This window comes from Brachyhypopomus gauderio, chromosome 7 (assembly GCF_052324685.1).
Source record: "Brachyhypopomus gauderio isolate BG-103 chromosome 7, BGAUD_0.2, whole genome shotgun sequence".
NCBI classification, from domain to species: domain Eukaryota; kingdom Metazoa; phylum Chordata; class Actinopteri; order Gymnotiformes; family Hypopomidae; genus Brachyhypopomus; species Brachyhypopomus gauderio.
Genome location: NC_135217.1, coordinates 23,434,991 through 23,447,334, shown reverse-complemented (window position 1 = coordinate 23,447,334; position 12,344 = coordinate 23,434,991). Strand labels below are relative to the sequence as shown.

Genomic DNA, 12,344 nt, shown 5'->3' with positions numbered 1-12,344 from the left:
TTGACTGCTTTTGCTTTATAATATAAAAAAAATATTCCATTAACACATTCCACTACCAAGTCCATGAAAATGTTTTCATGACTTGTATATTGTTTTCAACCTGGGCTCATAGACCATGTCCTAGAAGGCTGAGAGAACACGACCCAGCTCAAAGCTATGCCTGTCTAGTAATTCCAGCTCATTACCCTTGAGTGCGGTGGCTGGAGGGTATAAGAAACTTTACCAGGAAAAAATAAAGAGGTCTGACCACACACTCGGTCAGTCAGATACAAGTACTGTGATTTTCTAAAGCCAAACTACAAGAAGAAGAACAGAAGGAATAAAAAAGAAATAAAATAAACAAATACCAACATAAATCTTTTCAACAGATAATGTGTTCTGAATTTTCCTCCAATATTTCCAAGCCCAGCTGGAAAGGTCATAGCAGCCAGACTCTTTATTGTGTTGACCATTTGTCTGTTTGCTTTGCTTTAAGCTTACCTTGCCTGACTTGGCCTCTATTGGCTGGGGCAGTGTAGTGCCGCTAAGACTTGCTAGCAGGGGGCTCTGATAGGAGTCTCCATCATAGACGAACAGGTAATCGTACGTGCACTCCGTCTCCATGAAGGTGAAGTTAAGCACAATGCGGTAATTGCTAGTGGGAGCTGAAGGAGGGAAGGAGAATTTTGCAGTGGACAAAATGAGAACCCTTTAGCAACACTACGGCTCGACAAGACATGCAAACTATCCATCTGAATAGACACCCTTAAGAGGTCTTCAGGGATTTAGCAACACTCCTAATCAGTCAGTGGACTGCTACAAATAAGATTTCCTCTGTTCAAGAGGAAAAGGATTTATCTAGCTTCATTGTGTTATTACATAACCAGTTAATGTCAGTAATTGCTCAAAGTTAGCCCATTAATATTGCAATATATAATATTATTAATATATTAATATGATTTGTAATAGTACAATTAAAAATATATATTTTTAGTAACTTTAGCAAATCATGCTTGGCTGCACCCTTGCCAAGTCACTAAAATAACACCTGCACACTGCACAGTGATCAAGTGTCACACTGTACTCAAAATAGTAGCTGAGCATTACACACTAAATATTACACTAATAACAATATTGTGTCATCTGAAGTATCAAAGTCAATCTACTGGAAAAACAACTACCAAGCAAACAAGTGCATTCACTCAAGAGTCTTTTAACACTCACCTGTGATAAGCCATTCACAATTCCCATTGACAGAATAGTTTCCCGGCCCATCCGTGACATATCCTGGGGGTCCTCGGAGAACCTGCCTTTGGCCTTTACAGTCCCCTGCCCAACAGCTGGGGGCCACAACTGCCATTACAAGCAGCAGCCAGGCCTGAACAACGGGATTCATTCTTTCCCCCACCCAGAGGCGGTGGAGGGAAGCCATGGCAGTTGAAGGTCTTACTTGCTCACAGCTTGAGGGCCTTGTGACAGAGTAATGGAGCACAAATAAGATCGACTATAAGAGCTCTACTTTGCAAAAAAATAAAAATATATAAATTTGTGCTTTTGTAAGTCAAAGTAAGTAGCCACTAAGTATATATTGCTTGACCCTCAGTTGTAGTGAAACGTGAATTACACTTGTCCAACCTTACAACTAAATCACTTAGTCAGAACAAATAACTGGGATTTGTCACTCAGTGTTGATAGTGCACTAACAAGAGAGACTCCACCATCTGAGAGACGGAGAGGTCGAGATAGCTACACGACCCTTGGGTTTTAGGTCGCCACTCAGCTGAGTTGGTTTAACTATGGGGTTTAAATGTTGCTCTCTAGCTAGCTATGCAAGTCAGCTAACATATCTCTAACTAACCTGGACATATAGTAAACTTGCTAGCTAAAATAAGCGAACATTCGAGGCGGATATCAACAATTTAGTAACGTTTAGGTTAGCTAGCGAGCTAATAAACACAACAGCGAAGAATACAATATTAACAACATGAAAAGACCAGTTACGTGGTTATTAGCTATTCAATAAATTCCGTTGCTGAGTTAGTAGGCTTGCTGCCAATTATGTTAGCTAATAAGCTAACGCTAGCTCGTCCCAGCGATATAAGCCAACATACATCAGCTAGCCACATCGCAGGGTGGACGCGGCCGTTTCCGTTCATTTACTTACGGATGCCCGAGTCTTTATCTTCATTCTTCATATGTGAAAACACACAATGGTAAAATCGCACTTCTCAAGGATCACCCAAGAGCTAATCTGGCAGATCATCCGAGAACTAATCTCGAAAGATAGATAAACAGCTGGTTAGCTGACTACTGTTGTGATTGTGAATGAGTGGCCGACCACCGCTGGTTCGAGGAACCCACAGTGGACGGGTCCACCACAGGGCAGGACGGGCGGCCTTTACAGTCTCCACCTCCGATTTGTTAGCACACTGGCTAGCTGGTTATCTGATGATCTTTGCCCGATGCACCCTCGGGAATTTGTAGAGCCACCGCGGTTCATTATAAATACGAATAACGGTCAAAGCGTCCACAAAAATGACATTGCATGTGCAAAAGTAGTCACAGTTTTCCGCATGTGCACTGCGGTTAGTGGACAGCACAGAATGGTCAGTAGAGGTACTGGCGATGGTTTGGTTTGTCAGTCCCCAACAGCGTCTGTGTGTACCTCACAGATGGTTATTGCGCACAAAGCCCTCAAATTAATCCCTGTATTGCTCTCTACTGGTAACGATCAGCACTGCATTCTCGTCAATATTTTTTGTTTTATAGTAAAATAAAATAAAAACATTCAAGAAGAACCAAGGACATTGGCACACTTTCTAAGTCTATAACATGTTTTCTTTTTTACTGTCATCCTAAGTAATTATTATGTTTATTACATATTTACAAATTATATTAAATAATAATTCGTCCATTAACATTTTTTGTACCAGCCGAGCCTTCCTTGTGTTTATGATTTCACTACATTTAACTAAACTGATTTCCTCACTCCTTATGAACTCTCGTCTTCTGCTCATTCCCCTTGTTTTCCTCAGGATTTAGCTTAGTGCATTCAGGTAGTCGATGCAAAATCGAACTATCTTTGCAATGGAAGTTGCAAAAAGTCTTTAAATTATTATTCTGTTTGGAGATATTGGTAACCCACTGTAAGCCTCTCATCTAAGGTAATTTATTTTAACATGTCACAGTACCTGTCAACAATGACATGTAAGTTTCCTTTCAGAAGCAAACAGCAACTGAACATCACATATCCACCTGCATAGTGGACGGAGATGATGGTCCCTCTTTATACTGAAATTTCTTTCGGCATCTCATCTTATACCGCAGTCAAGAATCGAGAGGCTTTTATGTAATTCCAGCTAGCTACAAGAATGTAGTAAAACTAAAAAAACAAGTGGGATAATCTACCATCCCTTAGCAAAAGTCTATAATGCGTAATAGACTAACCCTACTAATTGAATCTAGTATTATGTCAGCACGTCTGCAGTAGTATACATTTATTCTCTGTAGAGGTTGAAGTACTGGCCTATCGGGAATGCATTTTCCAAAACATACCAAATATTCGTAAAAATAAATAAACAAATGTGTAATAATAAAAATACTAGTAGTAATAATGGCAGTATTTGTAATACTGGAGAAAAGAAGCAGTATCATTTTAGGGTTTTTATCCAATCAGACTGTACTTTCGTTTTCTAAATACGGATAAAATGCTACATTTTAAAACGCTAACGTTTCGTGCTGTACATATTCACACTATAGATAAAATTACGTTATGTGACCGGTTCTTCCACTGAACAGGTTCGCCCACCAAACTGTCGTGAAGCGACTCGGCGACTCTAGTTTTGACAGCCCTAAGGTTTCAGGAAGAAGTCTGAAACGGAGAAGCCAAAACGAAGAAGTCACTTACTATTAAATTACAATTAGAAAAAACTATTTTTTTCATTTCGGGTGCGATTGTCAACTACCCTGGAGCTGATGTTAGAGAAACAAAACGAAAACCTCTTTGTAAGTAGTTACAACTGACAACCCGGAAAGTGAAAGCAAAGCGCGTGCGTCTGGAAACAATATGGCTGTGAACATGTCGGACGAAGATATCACCGACAGACCGTCTCTTCTGGAGTCAGATTTAACCTGTCCCGTGTGTAAGGAGCTTTTTCGAGACCCCGTGTTGCTTTCGTGTAGTCACAGTTTTTGTCGTGAATGTCTGGACGCCAGCTGGAAGCATAAATCAAAGAAGGATTGTCCCGTATGTCGCAAGTGTTGCGATGGGGAACAACCGATCTCAAATCGGGCTCTGAAGAATGCTTGTGAATCCTTCCAGAAGGAGAAAGGTTGGCGAATTCCCGGAGGTGCCGAAGTTCTTTGCGGTCTACATAATCGAGAATTGTCATTGTTTTGCATTAAAGACGAGACACCTATATGTGTCGAGTGCGTGACACTGCATAGTGGCCATGATTTTTATCCTCTCGACCAGGGAGTCCCGTTCTGTAAGGTAATTGCAAGAGGACGTCCTGTAGCCCACACACACTATGTGCTTAGGTACAGTCTTGTTGCTTAGCCAGCCTGACTTTATTTAAGCTGAGCAGGATTTTGTTGACAATGGCATTTAGCGCTTAAATTGCCCGAATTGCACATGACTTTTCTGTGGGGAATACTGTAGTATTTAAGAAGATATTGTATTGTTTTAGGATGAACTCAATATGAAAATCAAGATTCTATCTGAAAAGTTGGAGTCTTTTAAGAGAATGAAGAGACGATATGGTGATACAATCACTTTTATTCAGGTAATTTATGTTCAACCTTTACCCACTCAGGTTTCACAATCCAGTCGTATTATTATGAGTCATGTTGTTTCTAAATTGGGGTTCTAGGCCTGTGTTCTGTACATAAGTAAATGCACAGTCTGTTGTCTCACTACTTCGGTACCTCAGACCCAGTCTGAGGAGGCAGAGAGGCAAATCAAACAGGAGTTTGAGAGACTTCGTCAGATCCTGAACAATGAGGAGGCTGCCAGAATTGTAGCCCTGAAGAAAGAAGAAGAGCAGAAGAAGCAGTTGATGAAAGAGAAAATTGACAACATAGCTCGCGAAATCACCACTCTCTCTGAGCTGATTCAGTCAGTGAAGAGAGAGATGGGTGCAGAAGACCTGGTTTTCCTGCAGGTATGGATCTCCACTCTGTTCAAGAAACATTTTAACACATAGACCTGTGCCGAATGGTGGAGCGAATATCTTACTGAACACTCTTCTCTCTAAAACGATCTTAATACTGTGATGCTTTTGGGAAATGGGTTGTTTCTGTAAATATGCAGTGTGTTTTGTTTTGAGTAACCTTCGCTATACAGAAGGATTTGCAGCTCCATGCTTGATAAATCTGTTTTTCTTTCTTTCTACAGAACTTCCAGACTCTTAAACGCAGGTAAGCTATGGATATATTCATCCTGATGAAGAAATAACAAATCCTTATTTCCATGGGTATAGAGATCTTTATTCATGCCATCTCAATGTGACCTAGGGCACAGTGGACAGCTGAGGATCCCCAGAAAGTTCCAGGTGCCCTGATTGACATGGCAACTCATGTTGGAAGTCTGGGGTACAAAGTCTGGGAGAATATGCAATCTCATATCAACTGTTGTAAGTTTCTGTTTTCTGCATCTTGAAGAAGCTTTTAACATACAAGCAAAACTCATGACAGTCATGTGACCCAAACAGAGGATTCCTAATCCATGTTTATGTACTATATGGAAGTTTTCATATTTATTATTTTTGTTAACATAATTGAGCATTGCAATACGGTTGTGTTTAAAGCTCTTGCATTCTGTAACTTGCATAGTGTCATGGAGCGCATTGGTGTATAATTACAGCCTGGTTAGATGTTCCATTGGACAGTGTTTGAATGCAGCAGGTCCATATTTGATAGTTTGGCGATAGTGTAAGTCAGCGTTTGGCCTAAGCTTTACTTACTAATGCATGCAGAGAACCAATTAATGCTAAAGAGAAGTGAGCCATGAAGTGTTAGCCTTGGGTATTGAAATGTTGCATTAATGTCAAAAATATGGCCAGGTTAGGTTATGACACCAATGCTCAAAACACACATGTAGAAAGTGAAACTTGGATGCATGTGTAAACCTATCAGTCTACGATCCATCTTCTCCACAGTTCCAGTGCTAATGGACCCGAACACTGCTTCTCCCTGGCTGTCAATGTCCCCCGACTACACCAGCGTCAAGGAGAGTCCAGAGAGGCAGTCTTTCCCAGACAACCCCGAACGATTCGACCCCTGCGTCTTCATCCTGGGCTCGCAGGGCTACACTTCTGGCCACCACCGCTGGGATGTGCATGTGGGCGACAATCCCAAGTGGATTGTTGGAGTGTGCAGGGAATCGGTCGCCCGCAAGCGCAAGTTCACAGTGACCACGACGGGAGGGGTTTGGAGCATTGGGCTGAGCAAAGGCGTGTATAATGCCCTGACCACGCCTCGCACGGAGCTGACCATAGAGAGGAGGCCGGACACCATCAGGGTGAAACTAAACATGGAGAAAGGAGAGGTGTCCTTCTGGGATATGGGTACTGGAAGGCACCTGTGCACCTACACCGACAAGTTCACAGGGAAGATCTTCCCTCTGTTCGGCCCGGGACTGCAGAGCACGCCCATGAAAATTCTGCCGGCCAAAATCACCATCCATAAGAAGTGATGTGGTTCCACTGCAGCTGACCCACTACGTTTTGTTTTGTTTTAGATTTAATAATCATCATTCTCACAATCCTGAAAAGTAAAAATTGTAGAATCTTTTAATGATATTTACTATACCACCTTTTCAGCTTTGTTACTCTGCCTCCCCTGTCAGATGAGTTACAGGAAAAATTTTTTATAGAGTTTGGCAGATGTCTTCCGTAATCCCTTGGCAAACCACTGACCTGCATGGTTTGTAATTATTCCCATTTAATGATCTTAGTCATGAATTATTAAGCAGCTGAAATGCCAAATTAGTAAGAATGGGGGTGGAGCAGCAATAACACCAAGGTCATGAGTGACGCAAGGGCTTTCCTGTAATCATGATAAAACTTGATGTGTAATCTTGTTTTCGTTAGCAAACTGCTAACAACATTTAATGCCTTGTGAGATTATGCATTGATACCTTCATCATTTATTACAACTTGTTTCGTTATTCCCACCTTTTCAGCTTTGTTCAGCTGTGAACTGGCTCAGATTATCCATGGGGAAGATAGTTTCACTTTGATGTTACTTAAGTAGTAAACTGGTTCAAATTAACTGGGGAAGATTTTTAATCCTATGAAGTGATCTGGGAAATCGGCATAAAGAGCAAAATGTATAACAGTACAAAAAAAAGAAAGTTTTAAATCAGTGTCTTCTGTCCCAAATTAATTACATTATCATATTTTCATGTTTTATTATACATATGAGCCTATGTGACATGTCAGTGTACAGCTTTATACAGTATGTCCAAAAGAAATAAAATACTGCATATATTCATGTTCTTGTTGACTTGTTTTTTTTCACATTTTGTTAAGCTGATATAAAATCAGCAGTTTAAGATTGCAGAGATTACTTTGGAAACTTCAGTTATGTAGGTGTAATTTTGTAATGCAATGCGACTTCTGTATTCTGTATCTGAATTGTGCTGTAGGCTGAGTGTAGTACCTATTCTCTTAACTAGGGGGCCGATAAAGTACTACATAGAGACAATACTGAGGGCAGCCCTCAAGACTTTGAACCCTTGATGTGACTGATCAACATAGCTTACATTACTTATTTCACTAGAATTACATTTTGTTTGTTACAATGTACTATTTTGTTTTCTTCTGATTACATTTTTTATTTTGATTCTGAGAGCCATGCCACTAGCTATTTAAAAGAACGGCAATGTAACACTGACTTGGAGTGTGTTCCAGTGTGTCAGATCTGATAATTCACTGAGTGTGCAGGAGAAGTAGGTGAATTCCCACAAGACTGCAGACTGTAGTTTTGCAGAACCTCATCAGTCTCCTGGAGTTTACCCCTGAGACAGTGAACAGATTTTCTGACGGGAGATGGTGATCTCTTGTGACTGGCAAACTGAAAGTTTTTCATTTGAGTGATGACGGAGCAGATTATCCACAAGCATTTAAGTCCAGTCTTGTTAGAATAAAGCCGATCAGATTTTAAAAGCTCAGGACGGCTCCAAAAGATATTGAAATTGTCAGTGAATTTTACCTTCCAATAAAGCTTCACGATAACTTATTCAGCCGTTTTTCACCTCACTTACTCCTTCCTTTTATAGGACAGGAAGCCACACAATTAAGAGGGCTAAGGTGAACCAACACAAACATACGCATGATCTTCCACAGCCAACAAACACAGTACAGACACATTTAGTGATTCCTGACCACAGAACTGTTATATTGATTTCAGTACATGGCTTTTTTCTTTTATCCCGGATATACCAGATACTTTTCCCAGTACAATACTTCTATGTGGGTTTTAGTAATCAGAAAATCTGTATATGTGTGTGTGTGAACTAAAGATCTGCAGAAATTCAGCAACAGTATTAAAAGCTTCTGCATTGTACAAATCAACTTTTATCTGCCTAGATCCCAGGGTCTGTCTTCTGTTTTTATTTTATCTATAAGGTGTCCCTGATAGAATGGTGTACTTGTTAAGTTCCACCTGTATCTCTCATTACACATGAATGCTCACATGAACCAAATTACCTAAAACAAGTGCCACTGCGATTTACTTTCTGTGTAACAGGGCATTTCAAGTTGTGCATGTTTTAGACTGTCACTTAGGAATAACCAATTCCAACAACCCAGGGTTCTGTTTATCACTTGTTTTACCTATCCATTGTCACGGTGGGTCAGCCTAGGAGCCACCAGAGGGCGCGCAGGAGCACTGACTCACAGACACTCACGCACACACCCTCTCTCACCAGACCACTACTGACACCTGTTCCCCATCCGCAGTGCACAGTACTTAAGCCCACAGGTCGTGCAGTTCTGTGCTGCTCTTTGTCAATCCTTTGCCTTGCAACACTGGACGTAGCCTGCTACTTCTACACAGAAGCCTCCTTAACCTGTGGTCTACCTTCAACTCCTGCCTTGAGTATTCTTTCTGCATAGTTGTTGCCTATCGGCCTGAGTATTTGTGTTTGTTTTATCATGGACAATAAAGCATTCAGTTTGCAGCCTCTGACTTCTGCGGCCTCTATCTCTGCATCACACACATGCATTAAATTTAAATGAAACTGATGTTTGATGGAGAGACAAGTTCTCCTCCCAATATTGAGAACTGTCTCCAGGAAGCAAAAAAATAAACATTTTCAAATTTTCTTCTTTTAAATTCCGGTAAGACAGGTTTTGCTTCTTGGACCCAAAGCTGCAATAAGCAATTGGTCTAAAAATCCTCTTACCCTAGATGGTTTTTCAGTACACCTAAATCTACTACAAAAGCTTAGGTGTCTCTATTCTGATCTTTCATTTGACACACACACACATGCAAGCACTAGAAGTCCCAGAAATGTCAACCTCCCCCCTGCAATCCTGAAAGAGGGTCAAAAGACCCTTAGTCCAAACTGACACCTCTGGTGGCTCCAATTAGCATCCTTTCATTTGTAAATGTGGCCATTGTCCGGGGAATCAGCAGGGGGGAGTCGAGCTGAACTCACTCAAACGTCTGTCTCCCTCAAACACAGATCAAGAGACTTTGTATTTTGAGGCCACTGACAAGTTTTATGAAACACACATTTTGTTTTGAAGCATACGTGAAGTGTTTTGGGTGAGATGACCTTTTGCTGCTGATCCATGATGTTGTGCTGCATTATCTAGGTCATTTTGCCAAATGTACATATAGCTTGCAAAACGTACAATCTGATTCAAGAAATATGCTAAAGTTTTTTTATAAAACAATGTAGTCATATTTTTTTCTTTTTTAAAAAGATAAGTGGGTTCAAAATGAAGGTTTAGAAAAATAACGAAACTAATTGTGTTGATCCACCTCAATAAATGTCATGCAAAAGAGTGTAAGCAAAAAAGTGTGTAAGCTGGTCCTGGGTGTGTCTGCCCATCCACCAGCTGCACTGTTGTGCAGGGGACATGCATAAGGTGAGAGAGGCAGTCAGAGGGCCTGCATGAGAGCAGCAGCTACAGAGGACATGCTGTAAGTTTAGAAATATATACAATAAAGTTTAAATGGTCTCATCAGAACACTCATATACATCCACTCTAGATGCCACTCCCTGTATGTCCTCACTGTATTTAAATATTTTATTGTCTTAGTGAAAGAGAAACAAAATGGGTTCACTAAAGTGGCCAAATGAGTGGCAGACTGAGTGGATGTATGTGAGCGCTCTGATGAGACCAATTTAGTGGTCTTCAGGTTAGATTTCTCAAGCTACCTACTTTCATTTCCTGATTACCTTTTTATTTAGAACCAAACATTGCTATTTCCTGCAATACATTGCAACAAAACCAGACAAGTTTGGCATCAAGTTTCGGGTACATCTGTAATGTCCTCCCATATCTTGGCAAGGACGACAGTTGTCCCAGCGAGGACAGACTGGCCGAGACTGTAGTGATGAGACTGATGGAACCATTCATGGACAATGAACTGTAGAACTGTAGAACTGTAACCATGTACAATTTCATTACATCACTGTCACTTGTCCAATGACTGCTTAGCCGGAAAACCACTATCCTTGGCCCAATCAACCAGAGTCGCCGGGAAATTCCTCAATCCGCTAGACAGATGGACTGCACTGAATTCACCACTCAGGTGATTTCAACCACTGGTGTCCTGCTGAGTGTATGCACCCAAACGGAAGAAGGCCGTCTACATTCTCAGCATCATGTGCAGTATGGATGTGATTGTTGAACCAAGTGCTTGTATTTTCACTGAAGCTGCTCCATGGGGTAGGTCAGGGCCGGCGCCAGAACATATACAGTGAGGGGGCGTCAGAAAATTTCGGGGGGGCGAACGTAAGTTTATGAGCGGGGGGGGTGGGGGTGGCGAACGTAAGTTGTTGAGCGGGGGGGGGGGGGGGGGGGGGGTGCGTGTAACGATTGTCGAGCGGCCGAGGGGGCACCATGTAGCGATTTTTGTAAAATAAATGGGTCTTATTTTTTACATTGAGGGGGCGGGACACCTCGCCTGAGGGGGCAACGCCCCCATTCGCCCCCCCGTGGCGCCGGCCCTGGGGTAGGTGTGATCTGCTAGGTCAATGCAAGCTGCAATTAATGCTCCTGTGATGCGATACTTCCATTTGGGGTTGGCAGGAGAGGAGATTGAGAAGGACACTGATGCACCATGGAGAGTCTGCACATCTTGTCGTATGGTACGCAGTGTTAAATCTGGGGTGCCTTGCAGACTAAGCCTGTCTGTGGCAGCAGGCAGCAGCATTGTTCTCTTTGAGCCATCATCTAAGACAGCGAAAGTATCAACTGTCTGGTTGCCGTGATGAATGAGTATGCGGACAACTTTCAGCAGGACTCTACTGCCTGTCGGGGGCTAACGAGGTAGAGTACCTCAGTGTAACGCGGAAGTACAGGTATTGAGTAACGCGGAAAACTCGAAACGTGGAAAGAAAGGCTCAACCGTAAGGAGACTGGAGAAAGAAACAAAAAAAAATGAACGTAACTAAAATAGCGCAGATAAAAGCAACGCGAAAATGAAACTAAAGATGCCAGGGGAGGTGGCTGGCAGCAGGCAGAAAACGCCACAGCAAAACAAAACCAATCCCAAAAATAAAGACAAAATGGACAGGAAGAGGTAGGAACTTGAGGTAGGTCAGGGAGTGACGCAGGAGAGAGAACCTTGAAGAAGATAGAGAGAGAACAGTGACGAGACACCTTGTAGTTTAACGCAACCTCTGGGAATGAAGGAGCAGGCTGATAGCGTGAAGGCATATCCGAACGAATCAGCAATGATCCAATTCACAAAGCTTCCTTAAGAAGCCTTCAGATAGCTGAAACGGATCATTGCTGATTACGCCCAGCCAGTCTAGGACTGACTCGGGTGCCCCTCCTGGTGGTAGAAGGAGTGGCATCCGAGGCAGCCCTGACAGAGCCCCCCCTCTAGGCCCGAGACCTCGCGTGCCCAACACGACGGCCCTGTCACGGCGAAAATCCTGGATAAGGGACCAATCAATGATGCAAGAGGCAGGGACCTACGAGCATTCCTCAGGGACGTAACCCGTCCAGTCAACCAGGTATTGGTCCCGACCCCAAACACACGGGGAGCCATGCGGGGAGCCGGCGGGACAGGAGCATGGGGCATGTTACACAAGACAGGACGGAGACAAGACGCGTGAAAGACCGGATGGACCTTCATGGATGGCGGGAGCACCAACTGGTAAGCGACGGGGTTAATGC

The 12,344-nt window shown here is 42.5% G+C and overlaps 2 protein-coding genes across 2 annotated transcripts in view; one reads left to right on the top strand and one right to left on the bottom strand.

The window, feature by feature from the left end:
• megf8 (multiple EGF-like-domains 8) overlaps positions 1–2,654 on the bottom strand; it is a 29,113-nt gene extending 26,459 nt beyond the window's left edge. The window contains exons 1-3 of the mRNA XM_077012734.1: positions 2,144–2,654; positions 1,204–1,448; positions 481–644 (exon numbers count right to left, since the gene is read on the bottom strand). Coding sequence (XP_076868849.1) covers positions 481–644; positions 1,204–1,411 — 372 coding nt within the window. The 5' untranslated portion in view covers positions 1,412–1,448; positions 2,144–2,654. The remainder of the gene's footprint in view (positions 1–480; positions 645–1,203; positions 1,449–2,143) is intronic.
• A 1,137-nt stretch (positions 2,655–3,791) lies between these two features.
• On the top strand, positions 3,792–7,473 carry LOC143519372 (E3 ubiquitin-protein ligase TRIM35-like). The gene is made up of 6 exons (XM_077012732.1): positions 3,792–4,471; positions 4,668–4,763; positions 4,911–5,141; positions 5,375–5,397; positions 5,494–5,612; positions 6,138–7,473. Exons 1-6 carry the CDS (start codon positions 4,046–4,048, stop codon positions 6,671–6,673), a joined length of 1,431 nt encoding a protein of 476 aa, XP_076868847.1. The 5' UTR covers positions 3,792–4,045; the 3' UTR covers positions 6,674–7,473.
• Positions 7,474–12,344: the final 4,871 nt, after the last annotated feature.